Source organism: Mustela erminea, chromosome 9 (genome assembly GCF_009829155.1).
Source record: "Mustela erminea isolate mMusErm1 chromosome 9, mMusErm1.Pri, whole genome shotgun sequence".
Lineage (NCBI taxonomy): Eukaryota > Metazoa > Chordata > Mammalia > Carnivora > Mustelidae > Mustela > Mustela erminea.
In genome coordinates this window covers 68,399,991-68,426,831 of record NC_045622.1, presented here as the reverse complement: position 1 = coordinate 68,426,831, position 26,841 = coordinate 68,399,991, and the positions used below count along the sequence as shown (strand labels likewise).

At 47.5% G+C, this 26,841-nt stretch overlaps 1 protein-coding gene across 1 annotated transcript in view; it reads right to left on the bottom strand.

Moving 5' to 3' along the window:
• The window catches only part of SPON1 (spondin 1), a 256,283-nt gene extending 231,302 nt beyond the window's left edge, over nucleotides 1-24,981 (bottom strand). The window contains exons 1-2 of the mRNA XM_032359337.1: nucleotides 24,472-24,981; nucleotides 5,666-5,772 (exon numbers count right to left, since the gene is read on the bottom strand). Of these exons, the coding sequence (XP_032215228.1) occupies nucleotides 5,666-5,772; nucleotides 24,472-24,709 (345 nt within the window). The 5' untranslated portion in view covers nucleotides 24,710-24,981. The remainder of the gene's footprint in view (nucleotides 1-5,665; nucleotides 5,773-24,471) is intronic.
• Between the last annotated feature and the right edge of the window lie 1,860 nt (nucleotides 24,982-26,841).

The following is a 26,841-nucleotide window of genomic DNA, read 5'->3' as shown; positions in this document are numbered from 1 at the left end:
GAAAATTTTCCTATAAACTAAGAAAATTCCTAAGAATAGGCTTGCGATGGAATCTGATTTTTAGAAAAGTGTGTCCAAACCTCTTTGAGCTCCTCACATGGCTCAGGACCCATTAGATGCTAAGACAGATTATTAATGAAGAAAAGATGAAAACAGGTTAGAAACAGGTGATTAAGAGTATGGGATAATTCATTATTAAAAAGATACTTGTTTGTATGGTATTGATAAGGGATCTTCTCAGGCAGACAACCCCTTTATAAATGAGGTTTTCTTCCTCTATCGGCAGACTATTACCTAAGCTAGTTGATGCATACGGGCCTTAAGAATAAAATAAAGGGGGGCGCCTGGGTGACTCGGTGGGTTGGGCCTCTGCCTTTGGCCCAGGTCATGATCTCAGGGTCCTGGGGTGGAGCCCTGCATCGGGCTCTCTGCTCAGCGGGGAGCCTGCTTCCCCCTCTCTCTCTGCCTGCCTCTCTGCCTGTGATCTCTCTGTCAAATGAGTAAAATCTTTTAATACTTTTTTTAATATTTTTTTTAAGAATTTTTATTTATTTGACAGACAGAGATCACAAGTAGGCAGAAAGGCAGGCAGAGAGAGAGAAAGGGAAGCAGGCTCCCTGCTGAGGAGAGAGCCCGACGCGGGGCTCCATCCCAGGACCCTGAGATCATGACCTGAGCTGAAGGCAGCGGCTTAACCCGCTGAGCCACCCAGGCGCCCCATGAGTAAAATCTTTAAAAAAAAAAAAAAAAAGAATAAAATAAAGGGATGGCATTATAAATTAGCAGCTTAATATCTGGTCAATAAGTATTTGAGTGTCCACTCCATGTGGGGCACAGTTGTAGGTATTGGGATACGGCAGCAAACAAGACAAATAAACATCCCTTTCTCATGGAGCTTATAATTGAAATGGAAGGGGGCAGAGAACATTCAAGTCGACAAGTCAAATGGCCCATCAGGTGCCAATAAAGGCAACAAGACAAAAATTAAGTGGGGAAGAAGGAGGCTCGGAAGTCCAGCCCGGGAGCTGAAGGAGTAGGGGGAGGGAAGTTTCAAACAGGGGAATCTGGACAGCCTCCCCGAGAAGGGGACATCTGAGCAAAGACCTGGAGGGAAGGGGAGAATGAGCTGGACAGTTGGCTTGGTTGTGAGCATTCCAGGGAGCAACTGGGCTTTAGAAATACAATGTTAAGGATTAGCAGGTTACTTCTGTGCAGGCCGTCCATCCCCTGCATTCCTTGTCAGTTCCAATTAACCATAAGTACACGCGCTTGCTCATCAAAGAGAGATTCCCATGTCTCTCCCTTCTGGCAGCCAGGGACAGACGCCCTAGTTGGTGCAGGCTGCCATGTTGGACCCGCTGTCGGAAGCAGAGGAGCAACCCACCCCCTTCTCCTTGGGCCTTCTGCCGCCTGGTAACAGCGGGACCCTGTACCCAGCCGCCCCGTTCCCCCGTTCCCCCGCCGAGTCTAAAGGGGCGTTAAAATTCACATTTGTTTGTACCCGGTGCGTCTATATGCTCTGCATGAGGGCTCCCTTGTGTAGAAGCAAAATCCCCCACTCTCAGAGCCACTTTTTAGAACTCAGAATATCATCTTTGACCAGATTGAAAGAGGATGAGAATTTCGCTTCTGTTGTCAAAGTCCTCAAAATTGTTGTCTTTGGAGTGAGGGTGTGAACAAAGAAGCAGACGGAAATATGCGTTCCTCGATGCATGTTATGTTGTTAAAATCAAGAGGGCACTTGTAGGTTCTGGTCACCTGCTCAGTTCCCACTGATGACTCGCTGCCAGTTGGTCACAGAGGTAAATGTAAGCGTCCAGTTCCAGGGAGGCCACCGTCAGCTACAGGCGGGCAAGGCTGCATCTGCTGTTCTCACCTCCGTTACCCCCAGTGCCCACCTCAGTGACTGGCACGCAGGAGACCCTCTGTAAATGCTCACGAATAAATGAGTGACCCCCAAGATGACAGCTTTGGTAGACAGAGAAAAGACATGCGGGAGAGAGTGGGAGGGGCGAGGACAGAGACAGCGGCGTCTGACGCAGGAGAGGGAAGGCAGAGACAGGGGCTGTGTGTGATTCCTCCCCCTCCAACCTCCCAGATGAGAGGAACAGAAGCGGAGTGTGCATTTAGCGCACAAGGGCAGGGGCAGAGGGGAGGGGACAGGAAGTGTAAGAATATCACCGGCACGAGGTCTGGCCCCTCTCCCCCACGGAGGACTTGGATTACTTTGGTCAATTTACTTAGTACCCTGGAGACTCTGTTCTATCTTCTGGAAAATGGAGGTAACAACACGGACCTCGCAGGGTTGCTGTGAGAACAAAGGAGGACAATGCACGGAAAGCCCTTGGCACAGAAACTACCCCCACAAAAAAGTCGTAGTAGACGCTCATGTTTTCACTGAACACGGACACAGGGTGAGGCAGTGTAGACCGTGGTCGGGTGGTCGAGAGCAGAGATCTGCAGCCAGACTGGTTGAGTCTGAATCCCGGCTTTATCACTCCGAGCTGAGTGGTCTTAAGAAAGTTACTTAATTGCTCTGTGCCACAATTCCCTCCTCTGCGAAAAACAGGACAACACTCCTACCCAGAGTGTTGCCCTGAGGATTAAATCAGTTAATAAATGTAAACCACTTAGAACAGTATCTGGCACACAAGCATTATTACTGTCTGCTCGGCATGTTTTGTGTTTGTTTCCCACTTTGATTCCTCCAGGGCTGGCGGGAGGAGCGAGGCTATGTGGGAGCAGACGGATCTGTGGTTCAAGGCGGATGGGCTGGATCCAGATCTCATTCCAACGTGGTTCTCAAACTCTAGCAGATGCTAGATTCACCCAGAGGCTTGAGAAAGCAGAGGTCATGGAGACCCCCACCCTCAGAGTTTCTCAGTCAGTGGGTCTGGGTGGGCCTTGAGATTCTGTCTTTCTAAAAAGTGCCCAGTCCCAGGTGGTCCAGGGACCACACTCTGGTGGTGATCCATCATGAGGTAACAAGAAATGATGTCCAAAGCTCCAAAAGAAGGAAGAAGGGAGGATGCTTAAAGAGATAGGAGTTCTGGAAAATTCCAAATAGGACTGAGCAATGGACACTAGTGGAAAGAGTAACATGTTCATTTATTCATTCAACAAACATCTACTCATTGCCCACTGTGGACTGGGCCCTGTATTCACTCATCAGTTGAAGGGACCAAGATTTAGCGGAGTAGGAATGACAGTGAGTTGGAGAGAACTATCAATGTATCATATTAAAACAGAAGAGCCTTTAAAGAAAGAAGCCATGTAACTCCTCACACCTAACTTCACATCAAGTCCCCATTAGGCTAACTCAGGCATCATTTGTGTGTGTGGGGGTGGGTGGGTAGAATATACATAGAATTGGCCATCCTAACCATTTTAAGTGCACAGTTCAGTGACATCAAGTACATTCACATTTTCATGCAGTCATCACCCCTGTCCTCCTCCAGAATGTTTTTTCATCTTCCAAACCCAAACTGTGTACCTGTTCATCAATAATTCCTATTCCCTCCTCCTGGACATCCCCTGGCAGCTACCACTGGACTTCCTGTTTCTCTGGATTTGACTACTCTCTGTCACATGAGTGGAATCATACAGTATGTGTCCTTTTGTCCATACCGTCCATATAGTATGTGACTGGCTTATTTCACTTCACACGGTGTCTTCAAGGTCACCTATGTGGTAGCATGCACCAGAATAAGAATTCAAATTGCACGGTGTGTGTACACCATGTCTGTTCATCCATTCTTGCTTCGGTGGATGCTTGCATTGTTTAGCCTTTTGGCTACTGTGAACACTGCTACTATGAACACAGGTGTACAAATCTCTGTTTGAACCCCGATTTCAACTCTTTTGAGCATATATCTCTAAGCATCCTTTTAGAGAAGATACATTTTGTCTGGGTGAAAATTAAGGTCCCTTCCCCCCCACTCCCCCCTACCTCTTCCCTTCCTAGAACTTTACCCCTCCTGACACTCAGGCACCCAGATCTCTCAGCTGCCCGAGTCTGAAACACCATCCACACCTCCAGGTAAATTAGCACAACAAGGACCAGGGACTAGACCTCAGTGCTCTGTGGGCTGAGCGTGTTCCTGAATTTCCCTCTCTCAAGGATGATGACCTCACCGACATGCTGTGCAAACACACTTGTGCCCGGAGCTTATTCAGTACTATTCAGAGCTTAAACAGTTCAGTCTCTGGAATCAGACACCTGGTGGAGGAACCTGGCCTTACTCCTCACTAGCTGATTAAGCAAATGATGTAACCTGGCTAGTTTCAATTTCCTGATCCATGAAACAGGAATACGAGTTCCTGTCTACTTGGTTGTTTGGAGAACCGAAACGAGATGAGGTATACTAATTAGATTAAGAGGAGATAAACCAAAATAAGGTAAAGAACTTAACCTAATGCCTGGCATAGGGTCAGAACCCAACAAATATTGGCCATCATTAGCATTATAATTGGGTAAAGTCTTCGGATATATGCCAAGAAAGTTCCTGCTCATACCTAAGTACACACAAGGACATTACGATGAGCATGGAATTAACGGGCTGGAGGCCCAAAAGCCGAAGCAATGGAATTTTTTTTTTTTTTTTTTGCAATGGACATTTTTTAAAATAGGGGATTCAAAATTACAACCTGGCTACAAAAAGATTAAAAGATATCTTTGGACGAGGAAGATATTTTGGGGCAGGTCCCTCTACGGCACGCTCAATTGCACCAGAGGCCCCAGCAGTCAACTACAGGCGTATTTCTGAGGTTTTATTTTGTTCTTCTGAGTTTGCAAATGCCAGATAAAAAATGGATTCTAGAACAATGGAAATTTGAGATGAGAAATGGTTCCAGCCAATTTGGCCAGGCCTCCTCCTAGGATGGCCCCAATCCTTCTGGGACAGGTTCTGACGACTGGACGGCCTTTTTTCTAAACCTCTGAAAGGGGATGATGTTCCCGCCACTTCCCTTGGAAGAATATTCCACGGTGAAATATGACTCACTGTCAGGGCCCTCGCCTTTGCGATTCCCTTTCTTCTCTTGACCCACTTTCGTCTTGCCGTGCCCTTTTGTACAAAGTCAAACGCAGCCTCCCCTGGAGGAGGCCGCTCTGTGAGGACTGACATTTAAAGACCATTACCACCTCTCACACTCAGCCCTGTTCATTTAGCCAAGCAAAGCATGTTTAATTCTTTTAATCTCCTCTCATAAATCAATCTCTTCGTCCCTTTAATAGCCCTTCTCCTATGCCTCGTATTCCTTCCAGTCGGGCCATCCTAAGCTCTCGTTCGGTGGACGCTTGAGAATTGCCAGTCAGTCACCAAAGGGGTCTCAGGAAAAACAGCCGGGCCCCGCCAGGGCTCCGAGCATCCCACAGAGCTGGGCTGTCTGCCGCCCGCAGGCACTGGGAGCTCAGAGCAGAGCCCTGCCTGCTGGCAAGGCCCGAAGGCCTTCCGGCATTTGCTGCCTACTCCTTTATGCATCTTTCCAACGGACCTGATCCGCCATGACTGTGGCCAAGGGAAGTGCCCTCAAGAAGTGGCACTTCAGCCACCTCAGGCCCCTGGGTCTCTGCTGTCACTTAAGCTCCTCAGTCTGCCCACCTCTCACCTGGCTTCCACCCACGAGGGCACAGAGGCCGTGGAGGAGCCCAGAGGGGTCTTACCTGGAAGGTCCCAGCGTGGTCTTCTTCCTTATCGCCCTCTCTGTTCTCTTTGAGGGCAATTAATGTGAATCCTCTGAAGTAGGAGGGAGGGGCAGCTGAAAGCGTTACTGTGGAGAGAGAAGAAAGCAAATTAAGAGCACAGGAATCAGCTGGCTTCCATCTGACAAAGGGATGTTCACGAGTTCTCCATCAGTACGCCAGACCTGTGGGTTGGACGGGCCGTGGACAGTAGAAAAGCCTCATTCCTTGGAGTCATGAACTATCGCCCTCCACCCTGCTCCCCCTACATTTCAGAACTTGTGAAATGCCTCAACTGTGATCTCAGCTGAACCAACAAAGGCTTCAGTGAGCTCTCTCCAAGTATCCACAATTTGATAAAGAGAGTCCCTGGTCAGTAGTCCCATCTTGACAGCTGTGTCATGTTGGACTTCACCATTAGACTGGTCTGAGAGAAACCTAGCTGCTCACAGCAGAACTCCCTTACAAAGTCCTTTGTGGGGGCAGAGATGGCTGTATGTTTTCCAAAACATACTTCCTTTTTCTTGTGAGATCTCAGCTAGGCCACATTCCCAGCTTCCCCTGAAGTTAGGTCTGTTTGCACCCTCATTCTTTCAAGGGAAAGCACAGACAGACATGATGAATCCCACTTCCAGCCTGGCCCACACAAACTTTCTATTCTTTCTTTCCCACCTATGGCTGCAGAATGCAGGGGATCCAGCAGGAGACTCTGGTGTCGTGCGAGAAGATGGTGGAGCCACAAGAGGGAAGGAACCTGGGTTTCTGAATAACTACACAGAGAATCACTCATGGACCAGAAATATCCATGTTTACTTTGCATGAACTGGAAATAAACTACGGTTATAAAATATAACTATGTTTTCATGAAAATCTAGCTTAAGGGTCTACTCAGCAATGATGGTCACCCCTTCATTTGTATCTTCAATCTCCCGAGATGGAAATTCTTTCTTGCAATTTTTGCATTACATTGCAATACTCTTTTTACCAGCCTTCTCCATTCGACTGTGAGTTATGCTGGAGAGGAATTCATTTTAATTCTTTGTATCTCTATCCCCTAGCACAGAGCCTGACATCCAAAAAAAAAAAAAAAAAAAAAAAAAACCTCAATTCCAGTTTCTTGAAATTTATGTAAGTTGAGATTTAAATTACTGTGTGGATTAAAGTGCTAAGATTCTGGCCTTTAAATGTGGAATTATAGACTCTTAGAGCCTCAAGCCTCTCCCAAGAATCTTCCATTCCAGCCCTTTAATTTCACAGACAGGAAACAAAGACACAGAGAGGTCAATAGACACACCAAGGTGGTAAAGATGACCCAGAGGCAGACTTCGGGCCATACTCCCTCCCCAACTTAACATTCCGCCCAGAATTATACATAGTGAGTATATTAGTCATAGCATGGGTATTTCACAGGGTTAAGTTTTAAATTTTAAAAATCAATTCATTTAACAAATAACATTTACATGATTCTGATAAGCAACCACCCGTCATGGAAGGATATTCTAGCCTTCTAGTTTCAGTCCTAAAAATAAAGGGCCCCCAAACCCTAAAAGCTAAAACCCTAAAGCTAAAAGCCACCAGTGGTCACAGTGATATTTCAGGGCAGGACTTTGAGACGCAAAGATTGCAAATCTCACGCTATAATTGGTCAGTTCATCCCATAAAAGCAGTAGAGCATTCTAATTGGCTACTGATGTCTAGAAAAGGTCAAATAGTCCTTCCCAGTAAGGAAGAAAGGGTGAGAGGAAAAGCACAGTAAAACAGCCAGGAAAGTATAGTGCTCAAGAGCGGCCGACAGAGAATGATGACTATGACGTCAGAAGAAAGAGCTGAGATCCCTGAGGGACAGACTCCCAGCCTTAAAGCAGTCTGAGGCTATCCAGAGTGGGGCAACAAATAAACAAAAAAAAGAAAACAGAAACAGACTCACATAACAGAGAAAAATCCGGTGGTTGTCACAGGGGAGTGGAGTGGGGGGGATGGATAAAATAGGGGGAGAAGATTAAAAGGTACAAACTTCCAGTTATAAAATAAATAAGAGGGACGCCTGGGTGGCTCAGTGGGTTAAGCCGCTGCCTTCGGCTCAGGTCATGATTCCAGGGTCCTGGGATCGAGTCCCACATCGGGCTCTCTGCTCAGCAGGGGGCCTGCTTCCCTTCCTCTCTCTCTGCCTGCCTCTCTGCCTACTTGTGATTTCTCTCTGTCAAATAAATAAATAAAATCTTTAAAATAAATAAATAAATAAATAAATAAGAGAAGGAGACGCAATATACAGCATAGGGAATACAGTTAAGCATATCATAAAACCTTTATGTGGCCACAGGTAGTAGCTAGATTTATCATGGATTGCTTTGCAATGCACAGAAATTTTGAATTGCTATGTTGTACACCTGAAACTAATATAATATGGTATGTAGACTGCACTGCAATTAAAAAACCTACAGGTGGGCACGATAACAGCACTTACGTCCAAGTATCAGTGGGAAGGGTGAATGAATTAATACATGTAAAGTTCTTAAAATCCTGCCTGGAATGTAATAGGCACTTAATAAATATTAGCTCTTATTATCAGTGATGAGATGATCACATTGCATTTTGTGGATAAGTGTTTGTTTACCTACTCGCTCAAGTCCTTCAAAAGCGAGAACCACATCTAGGCTTGGCACAGTGATTAGCACAGAGTTGATGTGCGGTTAAGTTTACTGAATTGTGTTCATGGACAAGTAAACTCACTGTTATAAAGATGTCAGTTCTTCTCAAATTGATTTATAGATTCAGTGCAATCTAAATTAAACTGTCATCATGTTTTTGGGGGAAATGACAGGTTGATTGCAAAACATACATGCAAATGCAAAGGGTCAAGAATATCAAAGGCCATCTAGAGAGCTGAAAAGTTGGGGGCCTGGGCTACCACGAGTTGAGACTAATGCAGCACAGAAGTTCGGCCAGTGTGTTCTAGCAAGGAAGGAGGAAAGGCCAATTGTATAGTTTGGGGTCTAGCAAAAGTTCTACGAGTACCTGGAAACTTGATGTATGATTAAGGACGGGATGCAGGGCAGCTGGGGGAAAAGACAATTATCATCAACAGAGCTGCTGGGGCAACTAGACAACCAGGTAAAAACAGGTGTCTCTTGGTCTTACAGATCACACACAAAATAAACTTTACACAGAGGGTGGAGTAAATGTGAAGAACAAAACAACAAAGCTTTCAGAAGTTGGCCGAGGATAAAATATGTATGACCTTGGAGTCAGAAAGACTTTTTAAGCAGGACATACAAAACAACATCAACAACAAAACACTGACAATAAAGGAGAAGATATATAGATGAGATGATATAAAAATTTTGCTCAAGAAAAGACACCATTAGGAACAAGCAGGGCAGAGTGTGGAAGAAGGTATTTGCAACGCATTTAACCACAACTGACTTTAATCCAAAACATACAAAGCTTCTTTCTGATCAATAAGAAAAAGATAGACAACACAATAGAGAAAAATAGGCAAAACACATGAACTAAAACTTCATTAAAGAAGGTCTCCAAACGGCCAAAAAGCATATGAAGACACCCGACCTCGTTAGCCAACAGGGAGATAAAAATTACTGCATTTCCACCAGGTTGACTAAACATAAAAGGACTAACAATATCAAAAGTTAACTGCAACTTTCACACACCGGTGAACCAAAAATAAGCAATTTTCACTGGAAAACTCTTTGGCGGTATTTACTGAGGCTGAACACATACACACCCTATGATCCAGTAATGTCACCCTAAATCAACAGGAATGCATACAGATGGGGACCATACAACACCCATCAGAAGATTCATAGTAACATTGTATGGAAACGCTCAATGTCCATCATCAGTAAGATGGATATGTAAGTCATGGCATATTCGTATAATTGAATGCACTGTAGTCATTCAAAGGAAGGAATTACTACTACATACAACAGGGATGAATCTCATAAACATAACTGAGTGAAAGAAGACACTCAAAATAATACAAAAGCTGTGTCTTCTTTCACTTGAGATAATTACGAAGTTCAAAAATAGACCACGTAATCTATGATGCAGAGGTCAGGACAGCAGTTACCATGAGGCAAAGTGGAGTGAGAATTGATCTGGGGGTCGGGGGCACAAGAGACACCTCTGGAGCACAGATCATGTTCTGTTTCTTGATCTGGGGACCGGATGCCCCAGTGTACTCAACATGTGATAATTCACTGAGCTGTGTGATTTGTGAACTTTTCCCTGGGTTAGTTATATTTTGATAAAACTATTATAAAGTAATGTTTCTGAATGATAAATATTCACTTTTTTGTACATCTGGGTAGTGCCCTTAAAGGGCTAACCATAAACTCAGCTTCCCAGAGTGCTGCACTCCTGCTGGTTCAAAAACACTGAGGGGTACTCTCCCTCACTGAGTACAACCAACAAGATGGCGGCTCTGGAGGTGGAACTCAGTGTGGGGCTTCGGTCCCTCATTATCACTGGTGACGATGGTGGTACACAGTATAATCTGAAGGAAGACAGGAGATCCCAGCCCTCCAGAGAGCCCCATTATATGGCTCTCCTGAAAGAAACAAATGTGCAGTGTGTTCTGAGTCCCAGTAATGACTGAAGATGACAGCTCGGCAATAAATAATAGAATCTTCTCTCTAATGACTCCTCCCAAGTGCCTCCCAAGAGAGGCCATTAAGAGACCCAAGAAATTCAAGAAAAAATGTTTATGAAGGATTTGAAAAAGAAAAAAAAAAGGTCCATCCAGAGCCATCCTGTGAGCACATCCGGGGGACTGGTTAAGAGCAAAGATTTGGGATGAGTATCCTAGAGCTATCATTTATTAATTACATGACCTCTGGCAAGTTATTTCACCTCCCTGTTACCTCATTTTTAAAAAGAAGTTAATGATATTGCCTTCCTTGTGGGAATGTGGAGAGGATTAAATACACATTTATCACAGAGCCTAACATAAAAGGATTCGAGACCTGTAACGGATGCTGGCCGTGGTGCTGGTGATGTTGGGGCTGCAGAAGATGATGACGAAGGTGATGATTATGATGACAAAGATCGTGATGCCCAACAGGCTGATGAACCAATGATGGGTTTCAAAAAGCTGGTCCTCAGGGACAATCACTGAACCACCCAAGAAAAACTCTAGGAGGTGCCCATGGAGGACCCCTGAGAGGACCGCAGCAGGGATCATCCTCACAGGATTTGGGGATGATCCTCACAGGCCAGGTTCTGGGGAGATCTGGGTAAGCACTTGTAATGAATAATCTTCCTGTAGCTCATCACGCCCAGTATAGGGTTTGCTGTGACATCCCCTCAGCCCCCCACACACTATAACCTTACAACACGCATTCCCTTTTCCAGATTCCTCTCACCCGTTTTAAGTATATACTTACTTGTGAATTGTATGTTAAATGCTGGTCTCCTCTAAAAACCTGTAAACTCTACAAGAGCAGAGATCAAGTTTGTCTTAAGCTGCACTATATTTTTAGCCTTTAGTGTGCCTTTTATCACACAGTAAATGCTCAATAAAGATTCACTGAATGGGGGCGCCTGGGTGGTTCAGTGGGTTGAGCCTCTGCCTTCAGCTCAGGTCCTGGGAGGTCCTGGAATCGAGCCCCGCATCGGGCTCTCTGCTCAGCAGGGAGTCTGCTTCCCTCTCTCTCTGCCACTTGTGATCTCTCTCGGTCAAATAAATAAATAAATAAAATCTTCAAAAAAAAAAAAAAAGACTCATTGAATGAATGAATGAATGAATGAGAAGGTGTTTGTTTGTCTTCAATGCATAGTGGGCTCCCTCCTGCTCTGGTCCCTTCTCCAAAGTGCCCCTGGGTTACTATGTGGAGTGTGTTAGCCTCCCTCAACCTTTCGTTACTGAGCATTTGTCTCTGACAGCCCAGGGCTCTGCCTCTGGAAACACAGAGAAAAAACAGGGCTTCTCCCTCTAGGATCATATAATCTAAAAGCTGGGAAGAAAAGACACATCTGGGGAGCACCTGGGTGGCTTAGTCAGCTAAGAGTCTGCCTTTGGTTTGGGTCATGATTCCGGGGCCCTGGGATCAAGCCTCGCATGGGCTCCCTGCTCAGCAGGGGGTCTGCTTCTCCATCTGACCCTTCTCCATCTTGTGCTCTCTTTCTCGCTCACTCTCTCAAATAAATAAATAAATAAATAAATAAATAAATAAAAGACACATCTGCAGATATTTTGTACAGCATATGATGGGTGTTTTGGAGATAGGAACAAAGTGCTCTGGGATCCCAGAGGAGGGAGGATCTGGGTCTACTGTGGGAGCCAGAGGAGGCTTCCAGAAGGATGTAGCATTTGAGCGCCAAGTTGAATGAGGAACAGGAGTTTGTTCAGTGGACGAGAGGACTAACAGCACTCCAGGGAGAGGGGAAGACATGACAAGCCAGTCTCGGCTTTGGAAACCGGAAGCAATTCTGTATTTCATAAAATGCAAGCTGGGAGGAAGAGTAGGTATGCTAGAGGTCAGGGGAGGAAGGCAAACAGGGGGTAGAAACTTAAAAGCCTTCAAAGCCTTGGGATACCACCCTGGAGGAGATGAGGGCGTCCTGGGTTGGGGGGAACTGGGGGTTTAATTAGGGAATGTCATATTCAGATTTATGTTTTAGGAAGATGAGGCTGGAAGTTGTATGGTTACTGAATAATAGCCCTTCCCTAAAAACCAGTGCCAAGGGCCTCTCTGGCTTGCCTTGCTTACATGAGGACCGATGTTTCACACTGGAGCTTGGCCTTAAATCTCTGCGCAAGGTTGAGTTCTCCCCAGCTGTGGATACACTGGCCATATGCAAACCCCAGTTCCCAAATACTTTTCTGGGTCCTTCAAAGGTTGGTGCATCAACCATGTAACACACACTCTGAAGAGCTGTTACCCAGTTCATCTGCTGTGCTTATTACCTTGACTGGAGCTCACCCACTACCATCATGTTCCCCACTCTGCCTGTGGGCTTCAGACTCTCCGGACCCAACAGCAGTGAAAATACCCCAAACCGGACCCCAGACCCATCCCAGGGCCAGCATCCACCATCCACCTGCTAAATGTAACTGAGCTGCCCCAGTCCTCATGTCCCACATGTCAACTACAGGGAATTTAACTTCTGCCTTAACTTGCAACAGGGGGTTCCAAGGACTACTGGAGCAGTCCACAAGCCACCGTGGTCCCCTCCCTGCTCTGCATGATGTTCAGAGCACCCGGAAGCTGCAACTCAGACGCTTCACTTAGAAATTGGCCCAGTTGAGCCCACCCAGTCAGGATCAGAGAGGAGATGCTAGTGATGGGTTGACAGATGGGAAGATAAGGCTGAAAATCTAAAGATGAGCCATGTGTATGGTAGGGTTGGCTTACCCTCCTCCCCTGGATGGTCTTCTTTAGCCAGTGATCCAGCATCCCCAGCCAGAGATGAAACACCTCCCATTCCAAATGAAATAGCACACATATCTAAAAATCAAAAACTGTTTTTCTACAATGGATGTAGCTAATAAGTCTGGATTTGAGTCCCCCCGACCCCATTTCCTATGTGCAACCTTGGGCAAGTGACTTCACCTCTCACGGTCGCAGTTTCTAATCTCCTCTAAAATGGCAGTAATAGTATTTATCTCATATTATTATTATGACAATGAATTACTATTTGTAATAGTGAGTATACATAAATGTTAAAGTGATCAGCTGTCTTAAAAATAAATCATTCTCTTCCATAAAATAGGGATCATCATTCTCATCTAATGGGTTTGTTGTAAGGATGAAAAGAGGGAATGTGTATGACACACATTGCAACAGCTCAAGAGAAGCTCATTCTTTCCCCTATGTGCTCCCACTTCATGGGACAGCTGGGAGCCAGATGAATGAGTTCTGAACTGACCATTGCATGGACAGGAAGCAGGATGGGTGGGAAGGAAGCTCCTGGGGACCTGGAAATGTGTCAGCCAAGAGAGTGTAGCTAGGACCATGGGTGAGGGCAGGTAGCGCCAAGGCTGCACGCTGCCCAGGAGCCTCACTTCTTCCCCTAATTGGAAGATCTTTGGGGCTGGATGATCTCCCTCCCGAAACATAACATCACAGAAATGACTGTCACCCAAATTTAGTCTCTCTCCACATTCCAGTTACCTGGGTCTATGATCCAAGATGGACCAATCAGAATCCTTCCCTGAGATTTTCCAGTTTACAGTTAAAGGGACAAGGGCCTCTCTTCTAGTTACAGAACTAACTGAAAGGCTTTTCATTCAAGGTTCTTGGCGGCTCTCCTCCTTGTTATTTGGAGAAAGTTTATCCGTAATAAGAAAAATGAGGACAACTGGTAGAAACACAGCCAAGAGATAAAGGATGGGAGGAGTGAAACAGACAAGGTAGAACGAAGGTGTGGAAAGCAGAGAGGGAGGAGAGAACCTTTTTGGGTTCCTAGATCCATTTATACCTGAAGCCAGATCCACCCCTAGACTTTCCAAATATGAGACTCAATAATTCTCTTTTTGCTTTACTTAGGTTAACTTTGTTCCTGACATGTTGCATGGAAAGAGCCTCCACTAATTTTGAAACAAAGAAAGAAATTAATTCTGCCTAGACTGTATGATTCCTTAGCAGTCTGGGGGAACAGTATTTGTGGCTAAACCGAGGTGGTTGACCAGGAAGGTGGCAGTTGGTACTTAAAGGTCACTGAGATGACAGCAAATCAGCTGACTTCAAAAAACTATTAACTAGATGTTGGGGCACCTGGGTGGCTCAGTGGGTTAAAGCCTCTGCCTTTGGCTCGGGTCATGATCCCAGGGTCCTGGGATTGAGTCCCACATCCGGCTCTCTGCTCAGCAGGGAGCCTGCTTCTCCCTCTCTCTGCTGCCTCTTGCCTGCTTGTGATCTCTGCCTGTCAAGTAAATAAATTAAAAAAAAAAATCTTAAAAAAAAAACAAAACTATTAACTAGATGTCAACTTTAGGGAAAAACTCAAGGAAAGTCAAAGGAGGCCTGACCTGCTCAACTATTCTTATCAGCTTTGATAGAGATTTCTAAGACTGCTTATCAAAATTGTAGATAATCCAAAATTAGATTATGTGGCTCGATTCCTGTGACAGAATCCAGATTCATGAGTGGTTGACAGCTACAGGGAGGGGCCCAGACATGCTGGATTAAGTCTGCGGAAGGCTAAGACCAAGTCAGGAGGAATCGTGTCATATTTTAGATTCAAGAACCAGTCACACCAGTACAGGGAGAGGAGGGATACACACCTTCCCAGGAGTTCACAGGCATGTTTACTGGCAAGAAGCTCAGCACGATCCCAGAGCACAGCACAGCTGCCAAAGCAGCCAACGCCAGACCCGGCTTAACACAAACACAGTGTTCGGGACAAGGAAGATAATCCTTCCTCATGTTCCATCCCTATCAGGGCACATCTGGAGTACAAAGTGCAAGGGGATGAGAAACAGCACCCTAGAAAGAATGGCTGAAGAAAGGGGGGGGCATTGGAGTGAGAAGAGACGCTAGAGTTGGTATTTCTCCACAAACACCTCAAGGGCTGACATGTGGCCAAGGGGGAGACCTTATTTGCTCATCTCCGAACAACCAAACTTGGACCCATGAGCGGAAGTTACACGGAAGGGAAATGTTGGCAAGAGGAAAGTACAACCAGCCCAGCTGTGCCTCAGGCTCTGCCAGTTTGGGAATGTTGTCAACCTAAAGGAAGCTCTCGATTCTTCTCTCCCCACCATTCCATGGCCAAGGCAGGGAAAGGCTGCTATCATGTTAGCTTTGAAGACATTCTACTGGCCACTCACTGTAACAGGAAAGGGCAGTGATGTGAGCCGTATTCACCTACATAGAGCATGGGAGGCTGTGGTGGGGCTGGGAGAGGCTGTGGTGGGGAAGCATGCTCATAGAAAAGTGACTACCTTTTGGTCACCCTCTATTTGTCTCTCCCCATCTTGTTTTAAAATTTAAAAAAAGGTTGGGGGGAGCACGCCTGCGTGGCTCAGTTGGGTAAGCGTCTACTCTCGATTTCAACTCAGGTCATGATCTCAGGGTCGTGAGATCGAGCCCCACATCAGGCTCTGTACAGGGCGTGGAGCCTGCTTAGGATTCTCTTTCTCCCTCTCCCTCTGCCTCTGCTTCTCCCTCCCTCTCCATTACCAAAAAAAAATATATAAAAAAAGGCAGATAACAGATAATAGATTTCTGGAATCCAGCCCTTTGTCTGGGGTGGGTCCAGCCAAGCTATGGTTTGTTTGTTTACTTTTCCAAGTGATTCTGATGTGTAGCTAGGTTTGGAAACCACACAAATAATCCCACCAAGTGGTAATTCCAGGGAAAGTCACTTGATAATTGGTGTCTAGGTGTGATGGGTCAAGAATCCTCTCTGCCCCCTTTTTCGTTCAATCAGAGCCAGTGTCTGAACCTGGAGCCCCTTCCCTTTGCTCTTTTGCTTGCTGTCCTTCAGCTCTTCACCTCTGAACCATCCCTGACCTGGCTTTCCAGCATGCGGATCACCTTCCTCCCAACAGTCTTCACCTGGGACCCAGCCATCTGCCTGTCCTCACCGCGCCACCCCCCAGGCAGTGCCCCCAAGGCACCGGGCATCCTTTCTCTCTGCTGCCACCACCTGGAGCTCCCTCCTTGCTGTTGATCCCCGTCTCTGGTCTCACTTCTCTAGCTGACAAACACTTTCTCTTCTTTCTCTTTCTCATATCTAAGTCTCTTAGAGAGAGATCTCACACGAGCATTCTTCATTGTTAGTCCCCCCCCCCCCCAAGAATGATGATTTAGTGCCTGTTATGTCCATAGACTGTTCTGGGTGCTAGAAATGGCAAATAAGAAAGACACAGTCCTTGTTCTCATAAAGTGCCTATTCCAGCATGAGGAGGTAGATGATACACAAGATAATTTCAGAGAGTGATTAAGGGCTATGATGAAAACAAAATCAGGCAAATGTAATGGGGAACATAAACAGGTGGTCAGAGAAGCCTCATTAAAGGGATAAAATCTGAGTTGAACTTAAAAGATGAGGGGCAAGCCACTCAAAGATGTGGGCATGACCATTCTTGTCATGGGGAAGCGTATGCACAAAGGCCCTGGGGTGGGAATGAGCTTGGTGTGTCTGTAAAATTCAAAGGGTAGTGTTGCAGCTGTGGGGAGAAAGAAAAGGAAAGAAAGGAAATGAAGTGAACCATGAGAGACTATGGACTCTGAAAAACAATCTGAGGGTTTTGAAGGGACGGGGGTGGGAGGTTGGGGTACCAGGTGGTGGGTATTATAGAGGGCACGGATTGCATGGAGCACGGGGTGTGGTGCAAAAATAATGAATACTGTTATGCTGGAAATTAAAAAATAATAATAATTTAAAAAAATGTATTATTATAAAAAAAAAAAAAGAAAGGAAATGAAGAAGGCTGAAGAGAAGGAGAAAGAGAGAAGGAGGAGGAGAGGACAGGAGGAGGATCATAAGAGCTTCCAAAGCACCTAGAATCACCACCCAGTTTTTATGACCTGCTCTGACTCTGCCCATCCACCCACACTCCTATCCCCCATGCAGGTTGGCTTGTGCTTGGAGCCCTTCTCTGCCGTCCTGAAGTCCAGGGATGCATATCTGCAAATACCTGAGCCACAACTGTAGATAGGGTTCAAGTTATTTCCCATGTGTCTTCCCGGCCTCAGCTAATCCCATAGATGTGTCTGACTTTTCCAGAACTTTTCATGGAAGTTTTGAATATTCTGTGAAAGTTAGAAGCCTTGACTATGTGGAGCTCCCAAGGACATCTGGTGATGTCACCTAACTCCTTACCCTTCCCAGCCTAGCCCCAACTCCAGCCCAGCCAAGGCACCCTATAAAAGTGGGAAATGTATACCAGCAAGAGCTGGCCAGCCATGCGGAAAGCATTCTATGACATGATAAGCTCCCTGATACTGTAGACATACATCTACAACGTCATCACATACACAACTGTACGCTGTCAGAGGAAGATAGAAGAAAGAACACCTTTGATAAATTGGGCCACTTGCCACTCCATTCAATGCACACACGTGCTTGAGTGTGCATGAGAGGAGACTCCCACCCCCTCACCCTTCACAGTGAGTATTTTGTACCCGTCACGTCAGTGGTTGGGGACAAGCAAAGCGTTTGTTTTACCTGTTACTCAGTTGGGGGAGCATTGGTCCCTTCCAGTGCTGGAAGGACAATTAGCAGCGCTGGACCTCTGCGAAATGTTGGTTTGCTTCCATTCCCCACTAACAGAACTGTCTGGAAGGGGACACAAGTAAGGCTACCTTGAGTCTAGTACCTGTGTAGTTTATGTACCATTTGAAAGGATTTTTAAGGAATAATTTTGACTTATGGGATCTTTGCTTTCCATAGTGCCTCTTGAACCTAACCCTGGGTCTCCTGTCTCCTCAAATTATTTCATTTTCCTTCTGAATATATACCCCAGGGAGCTTTTGTTTCTTCTCTTTTAGTTTATTTTCCCTCCTCCTCCTCCTCCCTTTCTTTTTTTTCCTCCTCCTCCTTCTTCTCTCTCTCATTGTCTTATTTTATCCACTTCCGCCTTCATTCCTTTCTTTCCTTATAGCTTCCTCCTTTACTGAGGGAGAAGGTGAGACAGAACAGGCCAGTCTGACATACCTTTTTCTTCTCATTATGAAACTTACCAATACCCCCCCAACACACACACACACACACACACACACACACACACACAGGAACTCTCCTTTCCCTATGGACTCATTTAGCAAGTATATCAACCTCACATGCTGTTGAGAAGACCGTCTAGATACCTTTCACTGGGTGAGAGGCCTTAAAATACTGTGTTTTTATATGACTGTGCCTTAAAACATGTGGCAGAGATAGCTAATTGTGCCTTTATTTTTTTTTTTTAAAGATTTTTATTTATTTATTTATTTGACAGAGAGAGAGAGAGAGAGATCACAAGTAGGCTGAGAGGCAGGCAGAGAGAGAGAAGGAAGCAGGCTCCCGCTGAGCAGAGAGCCTCATGTGGGGCTCGATCCCAGGACCCTGAGATCATGACCTGAGCCGAAGGCAGTGGCTTAATCCACTGAGCCACCCAGGCGCCCCCTAATTGTGCCTTTAAATCCATTTTCACCTTCATCCTTTTGGAAAACAACAACGAGTCCTTTCCCCATGTTTTGACTGGGCATTTGGCTTCCCAGCTAAATGTTCTATTTCCCAGGCTCCCTTGCAGCTAGATGTGGTGAAGTCACTAAATTCTTAGCAGTGGAGTGTGTTTGGAAGTGCTGGGCACCATTCTGGGTCACGTGATTCAAAAGAAAGCTGCCAGCTGACCAGAACCCAGATGTGTTGGTAGTGACACGGCTGTAACCAGCAGCAATAAGCTCAAGGCAGGTGAAATTCAGTGTATTTGTTAACAAGTATCTGGTAGACGTAAGTGTAAAAGAAGTAAAATTAATCTTAGCCCTATGTTTTGTTTAACCTAATATATATAATTATCACCTCAATACATAATCAACATAAAAAGTTATTGGAGAAGTTTATTTTTCTTTCATCCTAATTTTTCAACAACCAGTATGTACTTGACACAGCACATCTCAATGTGGACTAGCTACATTTCAGGTGCTGTCACTCGTGGCCACCTACGGGACAGCAGAGTGCTAGGGGTTTGGCCGAGCCACACAACAGAAGGAATCTGGTCTCCTGGCTGACCCTGTGGAGCAAAGCTGTCCATCATCTGAGACTTCCCATTTACCTCTTATTTAAAACACTGTATTTTGGGGTCTCTTTGGAACACGAGCTTAACCTGTATCTCAACTAATATAACTTGGTAAGGGGTTTTCCTCCCCCACAAAAATTTATATTGACCTACATCTGACACTGTGTAACAAGCAAATGGAGAGGAATGGTGAAAAGTTCTTGCTATGTTAGCCCATGTTGGTGGACATATCGGCAGTTATACCCTATTGTTCCAGCTGAGTCAGTCGGCAGCAATGGAATGACAACTTCACCGTGCGTGGGGATACCCAAGTTCTAACCTTGACAAATGTCTATTTGATATGCTTTCATTTTTGGTTAAGTTTTAATTTTTTTTTTTGTATTTCATGAAACTCTTAATTTTTATCAATCTGAACTAAATAGTTATTAAAGGGGGGAAGTTTAAAAAATTAAGTAACGTGATTTAAAAAGAGGGGGATGGTAGCAGAAAAAAGGAGAGGTGGGGGGCGACTTACAGGGAATTACAATTTCATCAGCAGTACTTAATTTTTAAAAACCCCACTAGAGCAGAAATAGTTTACTTAAAAGTCCTTATCCAGTTTAAATTTCTCAGATTCTCCATATGTACTTTCCAAATACATCATTGGGTAGGCATGGTGGTATACATCTGCATGTAAAAATAAACCAACCATCAAATTAGGGTTTTTTCCCTATCCAATTTGTTTCTGGTTCCCCACAAACAAAAGGACTTGGCTATAGATTGACAAGGTTGTTCATGTTCCTAAATTAATTCTCTGTTTTATGAGGAAATGCAATCCTGAAGTCTATAGAAAGAAAAAAAGCAAATGTAAATAAGGAGCCATCACTTTATACTTTGTATCCCAAGATATGTCAGTTATTATCTTGAAATGTTGCTCCTTCCCTTCAATGAAGACTCACCATCCAGAAGCCCGAGGGTAGCTAGAGTGAATTCATTTTATTCCCCCTTCATTTTACTGTGTCAATATAGAAGGCTGGTTAAGAACATATGTTTAGGAGTCAAACATCCCTTAGTTTGTATCCTGACTCTACTGATTATTAGCTGTGTGATCATGGGCAAGTTACTAAACCTCTCTGAGAGTTGGTCATCACATCTGTAAAATAAGAACAATAAATTACCTCAAAGTAATGGAAAGAATAAATCAGGTGAGTAGGAAGTACTTAACACAATGTCTCATCCAGTGTCTCCGCCAAGTATTTTTCTATTTCCAAAATAATCATCTTATTATATATATATATATATTTTGAGCACTTACTCTATGACAGCTTCCCCCCACCACCACAAAAAGATTATGTCTGACTCTCCCAGCGATGCTGTAAGGAGTGGGGGAGCTCTCTCATTTTACAGCTGGAGAAATTATGGCTCAGAGAGGTGAAGTGGCCTGCCTGAGGTCACACAGTGAATATACGACTGAGCAGAAGTTGAAACAGACCCAGTCAACATCAAAGCCTAAGCTCTTTCTACCAGACTGAGATGGGGCTCTCCGGGACACCCACTCCTATGGCATTGTGTGCCCCAGGGTGGGATAAAGAAAGAGAAAGCCAGGCAGCTTTGGAGGTCTCCAGACCTCCCTGTTTAGAATAAATCCTGCAATTGTGCTTGAAGTTGGACAAGCTTTTGAAACCGCAACTGGACATTCTTTTCCCATCAAGTTCCTTGAAATTTCCCTTTAAAGAGCATCTAGGAAAAGCCACTCTCATTAGCCAGGGTCTGGCTTTATTTTCCTCATAAACAGACCTTTCGTTAGACAAAAGAGCCTCTTTTATTTTCAATCAATTCTTGAACATTTCAGCTGATTTTCTTCTATTTGGCTTGAAATTGTGATCTGGGAATGGCTGGTCCTGCAAATTGTCCTCCTATATGGGAAGCCCCTTGAGGATCCTCAACTTGTTATTTTTAATCACTGTAATCTCCTTGTCAAAGGAGGCCATGGTCAGAAACAGAGCAGGCCTTTCAGAGCTTTCTAAAGCACAGTTATTGCCAAGGGAGGGGGGATAGGGGGAAGAGGGAGGGAGAGTAGAGAGAAGTGGTGGGAGAGAGAAGCAAGTCGATATAGTACTAACAACTTAGAAAAGCCTGAATAATAATCTCCATTGGATCCTGGCTGTTGAGAAGAAATCTCATGTCATCTCTCTCTCTCTCTCTCTCTCTCTCTATATATATATATATATATATATTTAAACACAGTGCCCATTTTAATCCAGTGTAGAATACCTAAAGGAGATCCTGGGTGGGGGGCATGGAGAGCAGAAGCTATTCAGGGACGAACAGGAATTCTGGAGACAAAGATTTCAGGCAGGAAAACAAGCCATTGATTCCAAGGCTTGTGAGGGGCTCTAACTCAAGAAAAAGTAAAAAAGCAACCAGAACACCAGAGGAATGTTAACTCCCACGGCCCTGAGTCAATACCCTGAACAGAATGCATTCGATTTACTTTTAACATAATTATTCTAAGAAAGTATAAGCCAACAGAAAATGTCACAAACTAACTAGGCGAGCGCCCTTTTCCTCCTAACTTTGAGTGGCGGAATCAGGTTTGCTAATCTCGGGGTATTTGCTCAGAAGGCCCCAGCATGGTTCCTGCAACATCTTCCTTTCAAGATCCCTCAGGCACCAGAAGGGAGAAAAGGAGACTGCAGGCCAATAGCCCTAGTGAGGAGTCACAGTCCAAAAGGCTAATGTTTAGGCTGGAAAAACCTGTCGGTGGAAGTCTGGTGCCCCCCACACCCAGTCCGGGTTCTCACCTCCAGGTCATGGAGATTCTGCCAATTATGAGAATACCAGGGGCCTCTACTCCCCAAGGTTAGGGTACCAGCCGCCCATGCTCAGCCCAACAGGGAGGATTTGTGTGGGAAGAAATGCCTGGTAGGACAGGGGCATGGGCCCCTCGACTTGCCTAAATCACCTAAAAATATCCTCTTGGGCTTATACTAAGAACAGTCTTGGGCTAATACGAAAAAGTCACTCGTTCATTCATCCCATTAATTCATGAGGACCCAGATAGCCACCATTCATTTGTAGATTGGACTAAGCAGTGCTGAGAACACCTACTTTTAGTTACATACACACACACCCAAATCAGATCTGACTAGGCACATCCCTCTGTTATTAAACCAAAAAGGTTTAATCCAACTCAAGCAAACATGTCCTGGGCACCTCGGGCGACTCAACTCTGTCATCTCATTTACTCCTTATAACCACCAGAGCGGTTGGGTAAATAGCTACGTCCACTGCTGGGAAATCAGTTCAGAGAAATTAAAGGACTTGCGCAAGGTCACACAGCTACTAAAGCCGAGTCCGTCTGACTCCAAAACTGCCTCTTTCCCTGCCACGTGGAGCTTGGGCGGGTTCCCCAGGGAAACCAGGTCCTGGGTTTTTGGTGAGGCCTCAAGAGGCCAAGGGGAGTACTCCCGCCTCCCTCTGGTCCACGGAGAGGACTGGCTGTCTCCCAGCTCCTCGGAAAGGCTGAGGCCGCACCCGCAAGCCCCGCTACCCCGCGGGCTCCCTTCCCGGGTTGAGCCGGGGGCTCCTTCTGCGCGCAGTACCGAGGGTCCCGCTGGCCTGTGCGCGGGGGTCAGAGGGGCTCGCCAGGCGCTGAGCGCTGCTGTGTGCGGGGGGCGCCCGGACGCCGCTCTGGGAAGCTCCAGGTGGACAAAGTCTGGGACACGATCCCGGGGACATGATCGAGGGAACCGGGAGGAGCGTTCAGAGAAGGGTAGCGGCTGCTTACGGTGGCCTGTGCGGCGGGTGCGCCCGCTGACAGTGGCCCAAACTTTCTCCAGGGCTCTCCACCGCTTCCTGCCGCAGAGCTCTGGGAACCCGGAAGGCGGGGATGCAACGGCGGCGGCCTGGAGCCCACCAGCTGCCCCCAAGACCCGCTCTTACCCGCGAGGCGCCAGGGCAGCCTTACGAAGAGGCGAGGGGCGCGGGGGACAAGCAGCCCGTCACTCCCCGCCCGCGGGGCCCCAGGTGAAACCGGGCAGCCTTCCTTCCCTGCCCCAGGTCCTGTCACCCAACTGGAGAACGGCGGCTGCTGCGCGGGGAAAAGATGTCTAGGGGAGATGCTGGGCTGCGGAGAGAGGTGGTGGACGGTGGGGATGGAGTCAGGGGGCCTTAGGTCTGCGCGGTTCGAGCGGCTCTCCTGCCCAGGAGGCGCTCACCTGCCTGGACATCCCCTCCCCGCGCCCCTGAAAGCCCGCGCTCGGCGGAGGAGTGTAGGCGCGACATCCCCCCAGCAGCAGAACCTCGGGGTGGCTGGAGCCAGGATCCTCCGGCCTCCAGGGAGCAGGTTTCGGGAATTTGGGCTTTCCTTTCCGTCTTCACGGGGTTTCCCTTCCTATTCCGAACCCTCACATAGCTCCTTGGAGGCCGATTCCATCGGGAGCCTGTCCTAGAAATCCAGACTCTTCTCCCTCGCCTGGAAAATAATTTGGAGTTCTTTCCGAGGGCCCTTCCCAAAGCTTCAGACTCTTCCTCCTCTCCTCCCCGTGCCCCGGGACCAGTCAAGGGAGAAGCTTAAGTCCCTTTCCCTGAAGTCGTCTGTCCAAGGAAGCTGGAGTGACCGTCCCGGGGGCTGGTCTCAGAGAAGCTGGTATCCTCCCCTTCAGGGATGGGAGAGAGGGAAGTCTGTCCCCCCACCTGGTCTGGGACCCGACAGAGAGAAACCAAGGTTCCCTCCACTCCAGAGGCGGATCCGGAGGAAGACGGGTTTCCACTGCTCTCCGGGAGCGGGCTAGGGGGCGGGAGGGAGGGGGGAAGCCAGGTTGCCTCCCAGCCAGGCCGGCGTGGCGCGTAGCTCGGCTGCAGCCCACGCCCGGGGACCGCGCTTACGAACTGGGGCTGCACCGCCTGGCTACGGCCCCCGCGACGGCCCCGGACGCTGGCTCGGGAGCCGCGCAGGGTTCGCGGCGACACGGGCTGAGGGCAGCCAGGACAGAGGGCCCCTGCTGGGCTCCGCCGGCAGCGTGCGCCCGGGGACCGTGCGCCCTCCTCCGGCACCGCGCGGTCGGCGCCCTTCCGGGGGCCGGGGTCCGCGCCCCTGGCGCCACGCCGGGCCACTTACCTCGGTAGCTGGTTCCCGGCTTATAGAAGTCGGGGTCGCCCTCCACGCGGAGGCTGAACTCGGTGTAGCCCTCGCGCCGCGTGCCCTGGGCGCGCAGGATGCGGCTGCAGTAGCCCTCCGACTTGGGCACTTTGTCCAGGGTCTCGTCGGAGAAGGCCAGCGCCGCGGCCAGGGGCAGCGCCAGGGCCAGCAGCGCTGGACTCCGACTTAGCCTCAGGGGTGCTGGGGCCAGCCTCATCCTCGCGGGCGCTCAACTTTGTGCGGCTGCCGCCGGCCCTCGCCACGCGACGCCTGCCCGAGGGTCCCCGTAGAAGCGAGACCCGGCGGAGCCCGGGCGAGGAGCGGGAGCTCGGAGCCGGCGCTGGCAACCGGGAGACCGTGCCGGTCTCGCCTTGGCGGCTGCGGAGCTGCGCCGCGCTGCGCTGCGCTGAGCTGAGCTGAGCTGAGCTCCCGAGCCGCTCGAGGAAGGGAGGGCGGCGGCGTAGGGGGAGGAGGGCGGGCTGATCTTGCTCAGATCCCCGAGCGCAGCGCTGTTTTGTTTCCGAGCGGGCGATTAGCGGCGCGGCCGTGTTTGTTTTGCGACGCCGAATTCCCAGGGTCTGGCGAGGAAATCATAAGGCACGGGGACGCGACGGGTTCTGTCCCACCACCAAGGAGGTTGAGGTCCCCACCCCAGCTACAGCTTTGCACCCTGCGCGGTAGAGTGCTCCACGGAGGGAAAGACTGAAAACTAACTTTTGTTGCACACCTACTTTGCGCCTACCAGTATGCTGGGTGCTTGGCGAAGGGTATCTGCTCCACTCTCCACTCTCCCTGCGCACAGCAAACAGGACCGCACTTTCACTCGTTTTACAGATGAGCAGACTGAGGCCTGCTGCTATGAACAGTTAAGTGAGGGTCGGATGCCATGACTGTTGGACTCTATTGCTCTTTTGGAGCAGGTCAGGCTGGAGGATGAGAAAGGAGCCGAATGACTCACCCAGCTGCGCCCAGTAGGCACAGCGCCTACGGCCTGAAATATTTTTGGAGACTCCTGAAAATATTTTCTTTAAAATCAGAAGAAGAAAAAACCATTTAGGTCTAATAAAATGTTATCCTATATAACGTTAATGTATTTCTACTTATACCTAGACAGTCATAAAATAGAATGTTTACTATTGTTTTATGAAGGAAAGAGACCCCCCCCCAAAGACCCCAAAGACAGAAGTGTCCAAGGCCCGGGTAAGTCCTCATGTAGCCCTAAAAAGGAGTTTCGAAAGGTTCAAAGAAAAGTCTGTGTTTTCTTGGCTTAGAGTTTGGTTCAGGTTCTCCGTCCCCAGGAACCGATGTTTAGAGAGGAACCGAGCCTGAGGCATCAATCCGAAAGCCAGACGGGGAAAGGCCCAGGTGAAGGAATCGCTCCCAGCGTTTCCCTGGAGACAAACCTGAAGCAAACTTTATTCCCCTCACCTACTGTGAGGCCTTGGCGATTTATTTGGTCTGGAGGGACCTCCAGGCTAATAACGCCCTTCCTCTAGGCGGTGCTACAGTTCCAGGAAATGACCCAGATAAAACACTAGGGTTAGCCTCCAGGGCTCCCCGTCTCCATCCCCATGGGTAGTTCTGGGCTGGTTCTGGGTACTACAGCAGGGAAGACCAGGCCCACTGGGGAGATGCCTTAAGGCCCGTGCCTCCCCTCAGTGTGCACAAGCAACCCTCTCCAGGTGGTTTCACGAGTTTTAGTGACCCCCTTTTCCTCCCCCTGGGTCATCAACACATCTTAAGGGCCTACATTTATAAAGCAATCTCCTTTGTTTTCCTGGTCAGGTTTTTCCTTTTGACGTCACTAACAAATAGCTCGGAAGAGCTGTCTGCATGGGAGATCTCCATTCATCCACACTGGCTCACTTAACTTTTCAATCTGTGTCCTGGGACTCCCTCTGAGACTGTTAACTGGGCACCCTCTCGGAAGTCACCCGCAAGTGTCTCCTTACTGAAGCCAGTTCTGCTCTTTTCTCAGTCCTGACCTTCCTTGACCTTCAGCAGCTCCTGATCCAGCTGACCAGCCCTCCTTTATAGAGGTGACACTCGGATTCACGTCTATGTCCCGAGTGAATTTTCTCCTGTGTCACCGGCTGAGCTGATGCTAGATTCCGTAGTGCACAGTCCCAGTCATGCAGATGCTTCTGTTGAGTGCAGATTTGGCCCAGTCTGTGCTGAGCAGCGGGCACCACAGGGAAAAAAAAAATTCATTCATTCATTCATTCATTCGTTCGTTCATTCATTTATGTTGAGGGCCCTCCATGTGCTCAGCGCCAGGACGCAAGATAGACTTATTACTTGTCTTCATGGATCTTACAATTCAGTGAGAAAAGGAAACACTAAGTACAT